The sequence below is a fragment of the Calonectris borealis genome, unplaced genomic scaffold (genome assembly GCF_964195595.1).
Source record: "Calonectris borealis unplaced genomic scaffold, bCalBor7.hap1.2 HAP1_SCAFFOLD_59, whole genome shotgun sequence".
NCBI lineage: Eukaryota > Metazoa > Chordata > Aves > Procellariiformes > Procellariidae > Calonectris > Calonectris borealis.
This window is the reverse complement of record NW_027441465.1, coordinates 219,948-235,046: the sequence shown is the minus strand read 5'-3', so window position 1 is coordinate 235,046 and position 15,099 is coordinate 219,948. Positions and strand designations below refer to the sequence as shown.

Here is a 15,099-nt window from a genome sequence, read left to right as displayed (position 1 = left end):
TCCTGAACAGGGTGCAAAAGGTTGGTCCAAGAATAGAAGTGTGATCAACAGATTTAAACACTGAAATGAGCTTAGGGAATACAGAGTGGTTTTAATCCATGGCATACCATGTCATTATCAGTGTGATGGCAGGATGTAGGCAAACTTCTGCATGATTGGGAAGACCAGACAGCTGACTATGAGAAAAGGGCAGCCTGTAGTGTGCAGCAAAACTCTTATACCCCACAAACTCTTTGATCTGGGTGGATGGCATGGAGCAGACTCATGGAAAACAGTAACAGGATGCCTCCCTCCATGCATGGGTCTTTATACAATTGCTAGTCAAAGGAGTCTCAAAAATCCATGGAAGAACCCAACTCCTGGTCTTTTTCATCCTTTCAGCATCTTTCTCCAGATGGTCAAGTCTGATACCACCATGAGAAAAACAGACTCAGCTTGGGGAAAATTAATTTAATTTACTGCTAGTTAGAATAGGTTTGGATAGTGAGAAACAGAGACAAAATCTAAAACACCTTCACCCCATGCTCCTTTTTCCAAGGCTCAACTTCACTCCTTTACTCCTGACTCCTCTACCACCCCCACCCTGGAGTGGCGCAGAGGGATGGAGAATGGGGTGTCATGGTCAGTCTATAACGCTTCCTTTCTGCCAGACCTTTCTCCTCACACTTTTCCCCTGCTCCAGCATGGGCTCTCTGTGAGCTGCAGTCCTTCAGGATAAACCTGCTCCCACATGGGCTGTCCACAGGCTGCAGTTTCCTTCAGGGAATACCCACTTGCTGCAGTATAGGGATCTCCAGGGCCTGCAGTGTGGGTACCTGCTCCACTGTGGTCCTCTGCACAGGCTGCAGTTGAATTTCTGCTCTGGCACCTGGAGCACCTCCTCCTCCTCCTTCTCTGACCTTGGTGTCAGCAGGGTTGTTTCTCTCACTTTTTTTCCTCACTGTTGTGCTGCATTTTGCCCCATCATAAACATGTCTTCTAAGACGTGCCACCAGCTTCACTAATTGGCTCAGCTTTGTCTGGGGTGGGTCCATTCTGCAGCTGGCTTGAATCAACTGTGTCCAACTGTGACAGACGCACTCAACACCTTAACCAAACAGGCTCCAGAAGAGGTAAAAGCCTGAGCCGTAGCCGGGCCATGAACTCCTCTAGTTCCAATCTGTTCTCTGAAAATCCACAAAGAAATAGAGTGCATATGAGTTTGGAACACTGATCATACGATTAACAGATGAATAGCAGGCGCCTTTTCCAAAACTCATTTATCAAAGTACAAGGAGTCTCATGCGTACCTTTGCCATCGCATGTAATTTGACTACAAGCCAACCACTTTATTCCATAAATATGACAGCCTAGGCAAGCCTTCTTTGAGCTCTCCCTGCTAGGCAGTGTGGCTGCATGGCGGTGGTCTCCCCTTGAGCTGGGACACCTCTGAAGGTTGCTCCTCAAGGCAGAGAGACCTTTTACCAATGGCATATCTTTGGTAAGCGACCAATATCGCACATAACCTTGTAGTATGGTAACTTTGATTTTGTCTTGGTAACTTTGATTGCATGCTGAATTGATGCTAGTGAAACATTACATAAATTTTGCATGTATAATCCCTTAGACATAAACCGTTGACCAAGTCTGAGACTAGGTTTGGGCGTAGCTGCACCTAGACTCCTCTCTGAGAAGGAGTTTAGAAAGCAAGGGGGGTCCACTCTGAACCTTGTGACTCAATGGGAGAGTCCTCCTTACTCTTTTGCATCCCCAGTCTCTCTGTGGATCATTCCAACTTGAGTGTAACTCAATTTTCCTTTGTCCGTTTCTTCCATGCAGTAATTAATAGAGTGTTCGAGTTGCCATCGAACTTTGTTAAGTCACATTTTTACAACATGATATTAAAACCACTTTTGCTAATACCTTTGATGGTGATTCTTTAAGCGACCTAAATCACTCATTCGCAACACCGACATGGGGGCAGTCCCTCACTTTTTCTTACAGAGTCCACCCCTGCAGCCCCCCTGCTACCAAAACCTAGCCACAGACCCCAATACATCCAGAAAATAAGTCTCTGATATTTACTTATCATCTTCTATCAGACTACTTGGTTTTATTTTTCACCAACAGGTGAAAGGCATTGCTTATCATTATGCCATTAGTGCAGAATTGCTCCTCCTATTTCAGAGGTAACTTGAGTCAACTCGTTCCTTCCTGTATTTTTAAAAATCTCTAGCCAAGACACTCCTTCCACCAGGTAAGAGCACAAGCCTTTTTTTAATGCTAGAAAGGACACACAATGAAAATAGCAAAAGAATATATTCTAGATGTCTTTTGGGGCAGGTTTATTCTATTTACCACTTCACAAGTGATATCTGAGGATTAATGAATGAGAAGAAATACAGTGGAGGATATCTTAGAATTATTTAGGAAGGAATATTTTAATAACTAAACCTCTCAGTATTTATGTTAGTTAAGCAGGTGCTGTTCTGAGATTTGTACTGTAGTTTTAATTACTATATCTCATTGAACTAATACTTTGTTGATATATAATGTACTTCTGATGTGGTTCATTGAAAATGTAACATTCTCTGTTTTGGAATGGTAAATATCTATTAAAATGTTCTTTGTAATATAGGTATAAATATTTAGCATAGCAGGGAATTAAGGATTGTGAAAGAAGACCACAAACATATATGAAACAGTGTCAGCCAGATATACGTTTTGCTGTTTTCATTCATTCAAAATGTTGAATGGTTGAGACATAAATGTTAATACTCTGTCCTTCAAATAGACTATTATGAACAGAGGTTGTAAGTGCCAATCGGTACTCAGAATGTGGGTAATTGTGCATTTTCATATGTAGCTGAGCTTTTGTGCCAAGCAGCTCAGCATGACTCTGGGGTTCAGTGAAGCAAAGGCAGGGGGCTTCCTTGGGGATGCCTTATTGTCCTCTAACCTGCCTTTCAGGTGATTAGTGTGATGTGTGGTGTTTTCCTGCACTGTGCTTGCATTGCCTCCCTCTTATACTCTGTGCATTTAGAGTAAATGCTAGACCCTTGCAAGTCATGGTGTACTTCCCAGGTGCTTCCTTACAGCAATAACAATTCCTCCAGTTTTATTGCCCTACCAAACAGCTCTTTTTCTGCCCTTCAGTAGTTCACCAACATTTTCTGCTAAGAGAGGACAGAGTACAAGTTTATTGGGAGTTAAGACAGATTGCAGGTGCAAGATAAGGCAGACATAGAGATAGGGAATAGGGTGTGCTGATTGATTTAGCCAGGTTGTGTGAGGACTGTAAAAGACAGAAGAGAGTAAAGTCACAATTAACTGGGCACAGATGAGCTGCAGCGTTGCACTTCTGAGGAATACATTGCTTTTCTCAAGCCTTCTGAGATGGGACCCTGGAAAAGTTTCCAAGCAACCTATGGGAGAACCAGACCAGGCAGTCACTCCCATTCTCTCTCATTTATGCATGGAGGACCACACCTGCTCATCTGTAATGAAGCAAAAGCAGGATTTTCTCTGTCACATCCTCGTCCAGGATCGTGTTCTTACCCAGAGGCTCCTGCACCAAGCAACACACTGCTGCAGAATCAAAGTAGGCAGGGAAGTATGAAGTACGGTCCAGTTTCCTAGACACATCCAACAAGAGCATGTGATGCAGCCCATTCATTACATGAAAGCCTAGTAACATGCATACAGGGCTGGCAGTGGGCATCCTGGACTTCTGGCCTGCCATCCAAATCAGTTTGAAGTCAGATGTTCCTGTGCCCGAGAATAGGGACTGTCAGGGAACAGGAATGGGCAGAGTTCCCTCAAAGATAGGAGCCAGGAGCTGTGGGTGACCCCACAAACATGATACAGTTCCACAGGATCTGAACACAGCAGGCAGAGCCAGGTGCTGCCTTTGTGTTTCTGTCTTTAGCAAGACTCATTCCCCTCTCTTTCATTCCTCTCGGAAATTCTTTCTCATTTTCACAGCACATCATCCATTTCCCAGGGGAATAGAAGGAATTTGACTTGACCCCCATGACATTTTTGGAGGATTTATGGAATAAGTGCTCAGAAAGGAAATTCGTATTAGTCCTGTTCTTTGCTCTTCCAACATGTGTTTTAATTGGAAAGTGGCTTACAGGTAAGAAACTCTGTCCTGTATCCAGCTAGCCAGTTATCCTAGGACACCACGCTTACACTTCTGTTCATAGTCCCTAAAGGAATAAAGGCACTGTAGATCCTATGTGGTGTCTGACACCTCCAAGTCCAAGTCTCACATCAGCCATCTTGATGATGTGAGACACCCCAGTCCCTCTCTGGAGTGTCAGCTATTTCAGTGAAGTGGCATAGGTGTAGTAATTATCTTACATGAGGGAGGCAGGTTCAGTCTCTCCTGGTTCACAAAGCCAGTGCCTGTAGAGAGCAAGAGCCTGTGCAGATTGCTTTGCTGGTTGTAAATTTGCCGAGTGTGCTGATCATTGCACAGATCCTTCTACCTCATGTGTGGTAACTTGCTTCTACCTCAGTGAGCTTGGTTTGCCGTCCTCACACCAGTGTACCCATTGTCTTCCTGAATAAATTGCTGCACACAATACCCATGAGTATGCTCCGTGAGTATGTAACACAACTGACGTATATAAAACCAGGAAATTTGGTAACTGTAAAGCATGTCTGTGCCTGGAAGAGGTGGTGGCAATGACTCAAGACCCTGTCCTCACTATTGTAAGGGACTATGAGACTCTAACCTAGAGCTCAACTTTCTGTTTTGGATGCAGCTAACACATGTGGCTTTCTTGTCTCTATGGAAAGATGTGGGGAAAACCAATGCGTTTGCTCCTACCTCATCCTTGCAGGTGAAGTGCCTATCACCATCAGCATCGAACCGTCGGTTGTCCTTGTTGGAGACCAAGTGACTCTGTCCTGCCAGCTGACAGACAGTGTCCCTTCTAACATGAGTGTGCTTTGGTACAAAATGGAAAAGGGGAGGGATGCTCCTCTGTGCTCTTCCTCCAGCCTGGGTGGGGTGGTGGAGCAGTGCCAGGATGAAGAACAATGGAGGATTGTGGGACGCTGGCAAAGAAGAGCATTTCTTCTGGTCATCCGGCAAGTGCAAGTAGCCGATGAGGGGGCATACGTTTGTGCTGTGAACAGCAGCGTTGTCACACAGGAGGCTACGACTCACCTTGATGTTACAGGTAAGCAACAGCGTTGCACTTCTGTGGAATACATTGCTTTTCTCAAGCCTTCTGAGATGGGACCCTGGAAAAGTTTCCAAGCAACCTATGGGAGAACCAGACCAGGCAGTCACTCCCATTCTCTCTCATTTATGCATGGAGGACCACACCTGCTCATCTGTAATGAAGGTAAATGGCCCTGATCTGACCAGGTGTGGTTCTTTTTATGAGCTATGAATATTTAGAGCAACATACTGGGGTTTTGTTGGGGTTTTTTGTTGTTGTTGTTGTTGTTGTTTTGCAGTAACTCTAACTTTGTTTCATCCTAATTGCACTAACTCTGTTACAGCAATTGGGGATAAGCCAACTTTGGACAGGGATCTGCAAGAGGAGAGTATGTGTCGCTACGCGTGTAAGTCAAAACAATGGTACCCAAAGCCTGAAGTCATTTGGATGAACTATGGAGGAGACACAGTAAATGTTGAGGCCAAGACCAATGTAACCTGGAGTGAGAGAGACCATTTCATGGTGCAAAGCACCATCACAGTGCCTTGTGATAATGTAGATGTGGTGTGTGTAATCAAACTCATCAAATCCAAGATAAGCTGATCAGGTAGGTCACATTTTTACACCTGCATCTGCTTTGTTGAGGGAATCAGACCCATCCATTATTGCTAGAAGAGATGAAATTGGACAGGTCTTGGCACCTTTCCTGAAGCCCCAAGCATCCTGAAGAATCTAACCCTTCAGGAGAAATCCTTGCTGTTGGAGGTTTGGGTTGGCCTTGTTGCATCTTCAGGGGAACACCATGAAATGATGACCCAGGAAAATGCTGAGAGTGATCTTCTCACTACTCTGCCTCTTTGGGCCGAGTTCAGCCATAGCTTAAGGGGCTCATAGCTTTCCCTTAACAGTCTGAACCTGAGTATCGTTATCTCTTTAGCATCACTTCTGTTTTTTATCTTCTCACCTGAAGCAACAGGCTGTATCACGTACGGTTTGGGAAGAGCTTCTTGTACAGAGTCCTGTCTGTTTTCATTTATTTCAGCAGTTTCACTCTTACACACAGAAAGCTCATACGATTCTTTCAAGTGTGGAATTATTAAAAATGAAATGCTCAAAAGCCAGATGGTTTTGATTAGAGATGAAGCAACAACAAAAATGCAGGGATTCTGTGAGATCTCATTCATGGCGTACTTGGTATTTCTGTGTTGTGCCAGATGCAGTGGTGTTAAATTGCCTCTGTTACAGGTTCCATGAATGAAATTATTATGCCACAGTCAAGCATTTGTACATACAAGGGCAGAATAAAAGGTTCCTATGAAAAGCCAAAAGTGATGTGGGTTAATCACCAAGGAGAAGATCTATCTTCACTGGCCCAGACAAGCATTCTACAGGAAATGGACAATATTTTTGCAATAGAAAGCTCCATTGAGATACCCTGTGGACAACCACCACCTTCTTTTGTGACCATTGATAGGGAATGGAGTCCACAGATTTCTCAACAGTCAGGTATGCAGCAATTAAGACTTATATAATGTACTTTGGCATTCTCCGAGCAAGCAAAGCTACTCTCTTTTCACTCAGATACTGCATCATCCTCCACTAATGAGAAGGCTGGGCCTAATGCTGTGAATTATTTCACTTAGTTTCCCACAACACTCAATAGTTGAATCCATCTGGGATTCATGAAAATTCGCAACTGGTCTGTGCTGACCGAGGAGAGAGGCTAGGACACAAAGTATAAAATTGCAAGAGTAATTCTTTCATTCATGTGCATGAGGTATCCCAGCCAAATTGGGAAACCTGAATGTGGTTTTACATGTGGTTCTTACACCTTTCAAGCGTTCAGTTACAATATGATTTGACTAATTACTACTTAACACACACACACTACTGTTTGCAAAGCAATGATAATTCCATGGTGTCATCATCCACCTGCTTCTTTATTGATGTAGATGTCCCTGGAGTCAGTTTTGCTACAGTTACTTATCTATGACACCAGATAATGGGAGGGCTTCATAGAGCTGTTAGAGGGGCTGGGATGCCGGCGTTATCTCGGCAGTGCAGGGGTATCCTTTATCCTTCGTGGACAGCTTTAAGATTCTGAGAAACAAAGGTCCTTATCTCCAGGTGGGGCTGTCCTCCTCCTTGCAATGAACCGGGCTTCAGTCATGCTTCCTTTAGCATGCCTATTCAGTATACAATGATAACTACATATATCTAAAGAAAGTTGATACAATTTCATACTATAAGGACTAACGGGTACAATAGTTAGGGAATGAAATTTTGCCTTAGAGGAGTCTATTGCTCAATACCTTGAAGAAGTCAATGAATCTGCAGTCACGGCATCCCACTGTCAGGACTGTGGCTGAAATGGGAAGAGCATCTGCTGACCCCAGGAAAGCCAGATATACAGTGGGCTCCTGAGCTAAGTGCACACTAGCCTGTTCCCCAGCATGAACCTCGATTTTTCGATGCTGGCAAAGAAGTTTTTCTGGCAGATCTTCAGACTGTCAGCTGCTGAGGTTTGTACCAGTAAGGAAAAACTTTGGCATTAGGCTATTAGAGGGTTATTCTGCCTGAAAGGTGGTGTTGAGCAGCAAGGCTAAGCCTGAGCTTTCCTCTGAAATTTCTTCTTAGTGAAAGCTTTGAAGGTCAACTTGTATTTTCATGGTATCACTTTGAACAATATTGCTCACTTCAGAGATAGCGGCCTCTTGAATAAAAATAGAGACTAATTGCAAAGACTAAAAATAATAAAAAACTTCCCAAGGAAAAAAAAATCATACTTCCTATTTTATCTCAAACCTGGTTTTGAGTGTGTGTATGTGGAAAATTCCTGAACACAAGGCAGTGAATTTAAAATGCAACTATCAGTGTCTCTTTTCAGCTTTCTTTAAGACTTCTTGTGTTCCTCGTCATATTTCCAGAAGAATGATTTTTGGATGAAAGTGCTTTTCTGTCAACCATGTCCAAATAGTGCAGATTATATGGCCCTGTGGCCACTCTGTGTATGTGTGTGCTATACTGCAAGAAAATTGATGCACTTTTTTTATTGCTTTTTCTCCATTTTTCAGAAAACAGTAACTTGTCCTGGATTATCTACTTCCTTCTACTCGTCCTTTTACCAGGTAAGCTATTTCCCCATTACCCGTCCTTCTTGGCAGTGAAGAACCATCCCCAGGGCCAGTTGTGGGCTGGCTTTTGACTCTTCCATTTTGTAGGGGGTGTCCCAACAGTTACTGTAGAATTACTATTTATGGTGTCTTTGTCTTTCAGCATACCTTCAGAAGCAGATTGGTAAGTGTGGTTGTTTAGGGTTTAGTGTCCTTGCCTGCCCATGGTGCAAGCTCATTAGTGGAGACTTAACAGTGCCAGGGTGGTCCTATTCCTGGGTTCTCGGCTGTTGTCCTAGACCAGCATGCATTTGACAGGGGTGAAAGGGCCTCTAGTGCCCCTTGCAATAAGTGAGGTTTGGGGTTGCCATGGCAGATGGCTGGTGGTGGCCACGCTGGTGGAGGCTTTGGTGCAGGCAGGAGCATGAGGGAAGGAGATGTTGAGGGAAGACCACGGTGTGGCTGATGGGCTGGAGAGCCTAGGTCCCTGCGCAGCCCTGGGTTCTGGTAGGGAAGTGGGTGTTTGTGGTTGGTGGCAACAATCCCAGTCAGAGCCACGTGATGAGTAGCTCCAAGGAGGGTGAACCATCCACCACACCAGAGGAGTTTTTCATCCCTCCCTGGGGTGGACAGTTCCAGAGTGGCCTGGCTTGCAAGGACCTTGTGGGTCTTGCCCTGACTTGATGTCTTCTCCTGTGACCACGGTGACTCGGCAGAGGAACTGCGTGCAAGGAATGGTGAGTCTTTCTGCTTGCTCACATGCCTTCCCTGCTGGGACAGAGGCCTTGGGGCGGGCGAGGAGGGATGCTCCAGCAGTGCCAACTGCTCCCCGAGTGCCACGTCAAGAGACCCTGCCAGTGCCCAAGGCTCAACATGGCAGCTGGTGCTCCCTGGCTTGGGCTTTGCCAAGGCAGTGCCCCATGGCCAGTTGTGGGCTTGGTTTTGACTCTTCCTTTTTGTGGGGGAGGTTGCCCAATAGCTGCTGTGGAGTTACTGTTTATGGTGTCTTTGCCATTCAGCATCCTTTCAGAGGCAAAATGGTAGGTGTGGATGTTTGGGTTCAGTGTCCTTGCCTGCCCGTGGTGCGAGCTCATTAGTGAAGAGTTGACTGTGCCAGGGTAGTCCTATTCCTGGGGTCCCTGGCTGTTCTCCTAGCCCAGTGTGCATTTGGCAGGGCTGGTGGGATGTTCTCGTGACTGGGGGGCCCTGTTGCTGACTGGGCTCCATTGTGAAGGCTCTGTGTTCTTTGCTATGCAGTCAAGGGGAGAAGTGGTGGCCCAAGAGAGAGAATCCATCCCCGGGGAAAGGGATGGCAAGTAGAAAACTGTGTCACAAATGAATGGTTTAAAGGCCACTTAAAAAATCACTGTTGAAGGTATTAGCAGAAAGTGATTTTGATAGGAATTTATAAAAGCGCAACTTAACAGAGTTCGATGGCAAGGTTCACTCTATCACTTACTACGCGGATGAAGCACACAAAGGAAAAGAACACGGGAAGCTGAAAAGTCCTTGGCTAGGGTAAACACTACTTAGCAACAACTAAAACACCAGTGTGTTATCAACCTTATTCTCATACTAAATCCAAAACACAGCACTATACCAGCTACTAGGAAGAAAATTATCTCTATCTTAGCCGAAACGAGGCTATCGTGTTAGAAATGAGTTGGAATGATTTATACAGAGGCCGAGGATGAAAACATTAAGGGAGACCCTCCCGTTGAGCCACGAGGTTCAGAGAAGAGCCGGCTGGATCCACCCCTAGACCCAGACGTGGTCAACGGTTCATATCTAAAGGATTATATGTATTTAGCAGTAGTCTAAGGTTCATTCCCAATCTTAAGATAGATCGTAAGGTTTTAGCAGACCATATTTGCTAGGGGGTACCTCCATCAATTCACACACGCACACACAGAGACACAAAAAATAGATAAATATACAAAGGTATACCTGTTAAAAATTCCCCTCTAGTTCAGTGAAATACTCACATCAAATGTCTTGGCATTTCTCAACGGGCGAAGGGTAGAGCCTTGAGGAGTGTTTTGGCCAAGGAGTGTTGCAGCCCAGGTCCCGTGCCAGTCGGCGACGGTCCTCCGAATATCACAGACTTGAGAGTTCACGAACTCTGAGAAGCGTTCCACCCAGAGGGAGATGCTGAGCGCAGCCCACTGCGGTCCAGCAGAGCTCAAAGGGCTTCACTTCGGACCACTGCTTATAGGGTCGCAAGATGATTGACTTTAGTCATCCGTCAAAACTCTCAAGGTTTCAGTAACAATGGTATCATTCCACTTGAGCTACGACTCAGTTAAGGGTATCAAGGGATGACGATTATCCCCGCTCTCGTCCTCCACTTGGGCAAGGCAGTGGAAGTTTCTGGTACGGTCAGTACATTCCCCAACCTCTGCTATGCAAGAGTTCCTGATATGGTAAAGGGACGCTTCACCGCCTGACTCATTACACCAAAGCCAAGGTTTAACGGGAGTTTCTGAGATCGTGGAGCGGCCCGGGGGGGGGTGTGGGGAATGCACCGCCACAACCTGCCAGGCTTAATTCCCTTTGTGAGCCAGAAAGGGAGGGCAGGGAGGTTGTGGTGGGGGAACTCCAGTTTCTGGCTTGCTGGTCGACGGGGAGGTGCCGTGTCTCTCAGCACCTGACATGCCAATGAGGGCATGTGGTTGTGATGCCACTGGAGGTGGCAGCCATGCAGGTTGTGTGTGCAAGGCAGGGGTATTGACATGAAGCATGAGGAGTGGGTGGGACCACAGTGGGTCTCAACCTAGCAGAGGGGCTGGATGTAGCTGTGCCCAGAGCCAAGGGAGCCCCTGTCCCCACTGCTGGCAGCCACTAGCCTGGGTAGCCCTGATTGCTCCCCCTTCTCCACACCTCTCATTTGCAGAGGAGCTCCAGCCACAAGGTGGGGCAGGAAGGGGTGCTGAGAAGGGGAACTGTGTGCAGTGTGCTGACACCATGGCTCTGTGCTTGGGGGAGCCCTGGCTGGGGGCGGGTGCTGATGGGGGATGAGTCTGCCTTGCCAAATGAGACCCAGGCTTTTCGCCCTGTCTTCCTTGGAGTCGTCGGGGTACTAAGCAAGGTGTTCTCCCTTCCCCCTCTCATTGCAGAGAACCAGAAGAAGGAGATTGGTGAGTAGGAAACTGCCAGGCTTAATTCCCCGTGTGAGCCAGAAAGAAGGCACAGGGAGCTTATGGTGGGGGAACTCCAGCTTCTGGTTTGCTGGTCGACGGGGAGGCGCCGTGTCTCTCAGCACCTGACATGCCAATGAGGGCATGTGGTTGTGATGCTACCGGAGGTGGCAGCCATGCAGGTTGTGTGTGCCAGGCAGGGGTATTGACATGAAGCATGAGGAGTGGGTGGGACCACAGTGGGTCTCAACCTAGCAGAGGGGCTGGATGTAGCTGTGCCCAGAGCCAAGGGAGCCCCTGTCCCCACTGCTGACAGCAGCTCCTGCCTGGGCAGCCTTGATTGCTCTCTCTTCTCCCTATCCCTCATTTGCAGAGGTGCTCCAGTTGCAACACAGGGCAGCACGTGATGCAGAGAAGGGTGAGTACAAGCAGGGCACTGCTGCCATGGCTCAGTGCCCAGGGGAGCCCTGGCTGGGGGCGGGTGTTTGCAAAGATGAATTCTGCCTCGCTGAAGACTTCCCATGCTGTGCTGAGAAGGGCTACGGTGGGAGTGGTGCAGCACGGGCAGCCAGGCAGGGAGCGTGGGCTGGGTCTGGCTCCAAAGCGTCCCAGGAGGCCAGTATGCATGCTCTCTGAAAGCGGGGTGTGCTGTGCTCCTGTCCTCCTTTGCTTCTGGTTGAGGACTCATGGGGCAAGACTTCCTTACAGGTCCCAATGGCAATGATGCTACAAGACACGAGGACTTGGCTCCTCCTGCCACTCCCATGGTCCCTGGTGGATGATTTTGCCCCCTGTCTTCCTTGGAGTTCTGGTGCTAAGCAAGGTGTTCATTCTTCCCCCTCTCTTCTTACAGAAAACGTGAAGGAAATTGGTGAGTGTCACTGTCTCCTGGGGGCCGTACCTGCAAGCAGATCATGGCTGTGGTGCCAGGGTGGAACAGCGGAGGGCAAGTCACCTCTGACGCCACGAGATAGTCAGGAGAGCCTGCAGTGTGAGCGTGACTGGTGTCAGGAATCCTAAGAGATAGCTGGGTTGGAGGCAATCTCTCCCTGCTTTCCCTCTGCTTTCTTCCACCAAATATCCCCGGGGAAAGGGCCCCTAGTGGCAGCCATGGCCCTTGCAACAAGTGAGGTTTGGGGTTGCCATGGCAGATGGCTGGTGGTGGCCAGGCTGGTGGAGGCTCTGGTGCAGGCAGGAGCATGAGGGAAGGAGATGTTGAGGGAAGACCACGGTGTGGCTGATGGGCTGGAGAGCCTAGGTCCCTGCACAGCCCTGGGTTCTGGTAGGGAAGTGGGTGTTTGTGGTTGGTGGCAACAATCCCAGTCAGAGCCACGTGATGAGTAGCTCCAAGGAGGGTGAACCATCCACCACACCAGAGGAGTTTTTCATCCCTCCCTGGGGTGGACAGTTCCAGAGTGGCCTGGCTTGCAAGGACCTTGTGGGTCTTGCCCTGACTTGATGTCTTCTTCTCCTGTGACCACGGTGACTCGGCAGAGGAACTGCGTGCAAGGAATGGTGAGTCTTTCTGCTTGCTCACATGCCTTCCCTGCTGGGACAGAGGCCTTGGGGCGGGCGAGGAGGGATGCTCCAGCAGTGCCAACTGCTCCCCGAGTGCCACGTCAAGAGACCCTGCCAGTGCCCAAGGCTCAACATGGCAGCTGGTGCTCCCTGGCTTGGGCTTTGCCAAGGCAGTGCCCCATGGCCAGTTGTGGGCTTGGTTTTGACTCTTCCTTTTTGTGGGGGAGGTTGCCCAATAGCTGCTGTGGAGTTACTGTTTATGGTGTCTTTGCCATTCAGCATCCTTTCAGAGGCAAAATGGTAGGTGTGGATGTTTGGGTTCAGTGTCCTTGCCTGCCCGTGGTGCGAGCTCATTAGTGAAGAGTTGACTGTGCCAGGGTAGTCCTATTCCTGGGGTCCCTGGCTGTTCTCCTAGCCCAGTGTGCATTTGGCAGGGCTGGTGGGATGTTCTCGTGACTGGGGGGCCCTGTTGCTGACTGGGCTCCATTGTGAAGGCTCTGTGTTCTTTGCTATGCAGTCAAGGGGAGAAGTGGTGGCCCAAGAGAGAGAATCCATCCCCGGGGAAAGGGATGGCAAGTAGAAAACTGTGTCACAAATGAATGGTTTAAAGGCCACTTAAAAAATCACTGTTGAAGGTATTAGCAGAAAGTGATTTTGACAGGAATTTATAAAAGCGCAACTTAACAGAGTTCGATGGCAAGGTTCACTCTATCACTTACTACGTGGATGAAGCACACAAAGGAAAAGAACACGGGAAGCTGAAAAGTCCTTGGCTAGGGTAAACACTACTTAGCAACAACTAAAACACCAGTGTGTTATCAACCTTATTTTCATACTAAATCCAAAACACAGCACTATACCAGCTACTAGGAAGAAAATTATCTCTATCTTAGCCGAAACGAGGCTATCGTGTTAGAAATGAGTTGGAATGATTTATACAGAGGCCGAGGATGAAAACGTTAAGGGAGACCCTCCCGTTGAGCCACGAGGTTCAGAGAAGAGCCGGCTGGATCCACCCCTAGACCCAGACGTGGTCAACGGTTCATATCTAAAGGATTATATGTATTTAGCAGTAGTCTAAGGTTCATTCCCAATCTTAAGATAGATCGTAAGGTTTTAGCAGACCATATTTGCTAGGGGGTACCTCCATCAATTCACACACGCACACACAGAGACACAAAAAATAGATAAATATACAAAGGTATACCTGTTAAAAATTCCCCTCTAGTTCAGTGAAATACTCACATCAAATGTCTTGGCATTTCTCAACGGGCGAAGGGTAGAGCCTTGAGGAGTGTTTTGGCCAAGGAGTGTTGCAGCCCAGGTCCCGTGCCAGTCGGCGACGGTCCTCCGAATATCACAGACTTGAGAGTTCACGAACTCTGAGAAGCGTTCCACCCAGAGGGAGATGCTGAGCGCAGCCCACTGCGGTCCAGCAGAGCTCAAAGGGCTTCACTTCGGACCACTGCTTATAGGGTCGCAAGATGATTGACTTTAGTCATCCGTCAAAACTCTCAAGGTTTCAGTAACAATGGTATCATTCCACTTGAGCTACGACTCAGTTAAGGGTATCAAGGGATGACAATTATCCCCGCTCTCGTCCTCCACTTGGGCAAGGCAGTGGAAGTTTCTGGTACGGTCAGTACATTCCCCAACCTCTGCTATGCAAGAGTTCCTGATACGGTAAAGGGACGCTTCACCGCCTGACTCATTACACCAAAGCCAAGGTTTAACGGGAGTTTCTGAGATCGTGGAGCGGCCCGGGGGGGGGTGTGAGGAATGCACCGCCACAACCTGCCAGACTTAATTCCCTTTGTGAGCCAGAAAGGGAGGGCAGGGAGGTTGTGGTGGGGGAACTCCAGTTTCTGGCTTGCTGGTCGACGGGGAGGTGCCGTGTCTCTCAGCACCTGACATGCCAATGAGGGCATGTGGTTGTGATGCTACCGGAGGTGGCAGCCATGCAGGTTGTGTGTGCAAGGCGGGGGCATTGACATGAAACATGAGGAGTGGGTGGGACCACAGTGGGTCTCAACCTAGCAGAGGGGCTGGATGTAGCCGTGCCCAGAGCCAAGGGAGCCCCTGTCCCCACTGCTGGCAGCAGCTCCTGCCTGGGCAGCCTTGATTGCTCTCTCTTCTCCCTACCCCTCATTTGCAGAGGAGCTCCAGCCACAAGGT

General features: G+C 48.0%; 1 protein-coding gene across 1 annotated transcript; it reads left to right on the top strand.

The window, feature by feature from the left end:
• Positions 1–4,011: 4,011 nt before the first annotated feature.
• On the top strand, positions 4,012–12,426 carry LOC142076503 (butyrophilin subfamily 2 member A2-like). The gene is given in 8 exon segments (XM_075138785.1): positions 4,012–4,117; positions 4,830–5,171; positions 5,500–5,763; positions 6,402–6,662; positions 8,231–8,284; positions 8,433–8,453; positions 11,386–11,406; positions 12,260–12,426. Coding segments are annotated over 8 exon segments (1,236 nt in total).
• The last annotated feature ends 2,673 nt before the right edge of the window (positions 12,427–15,099 follow it).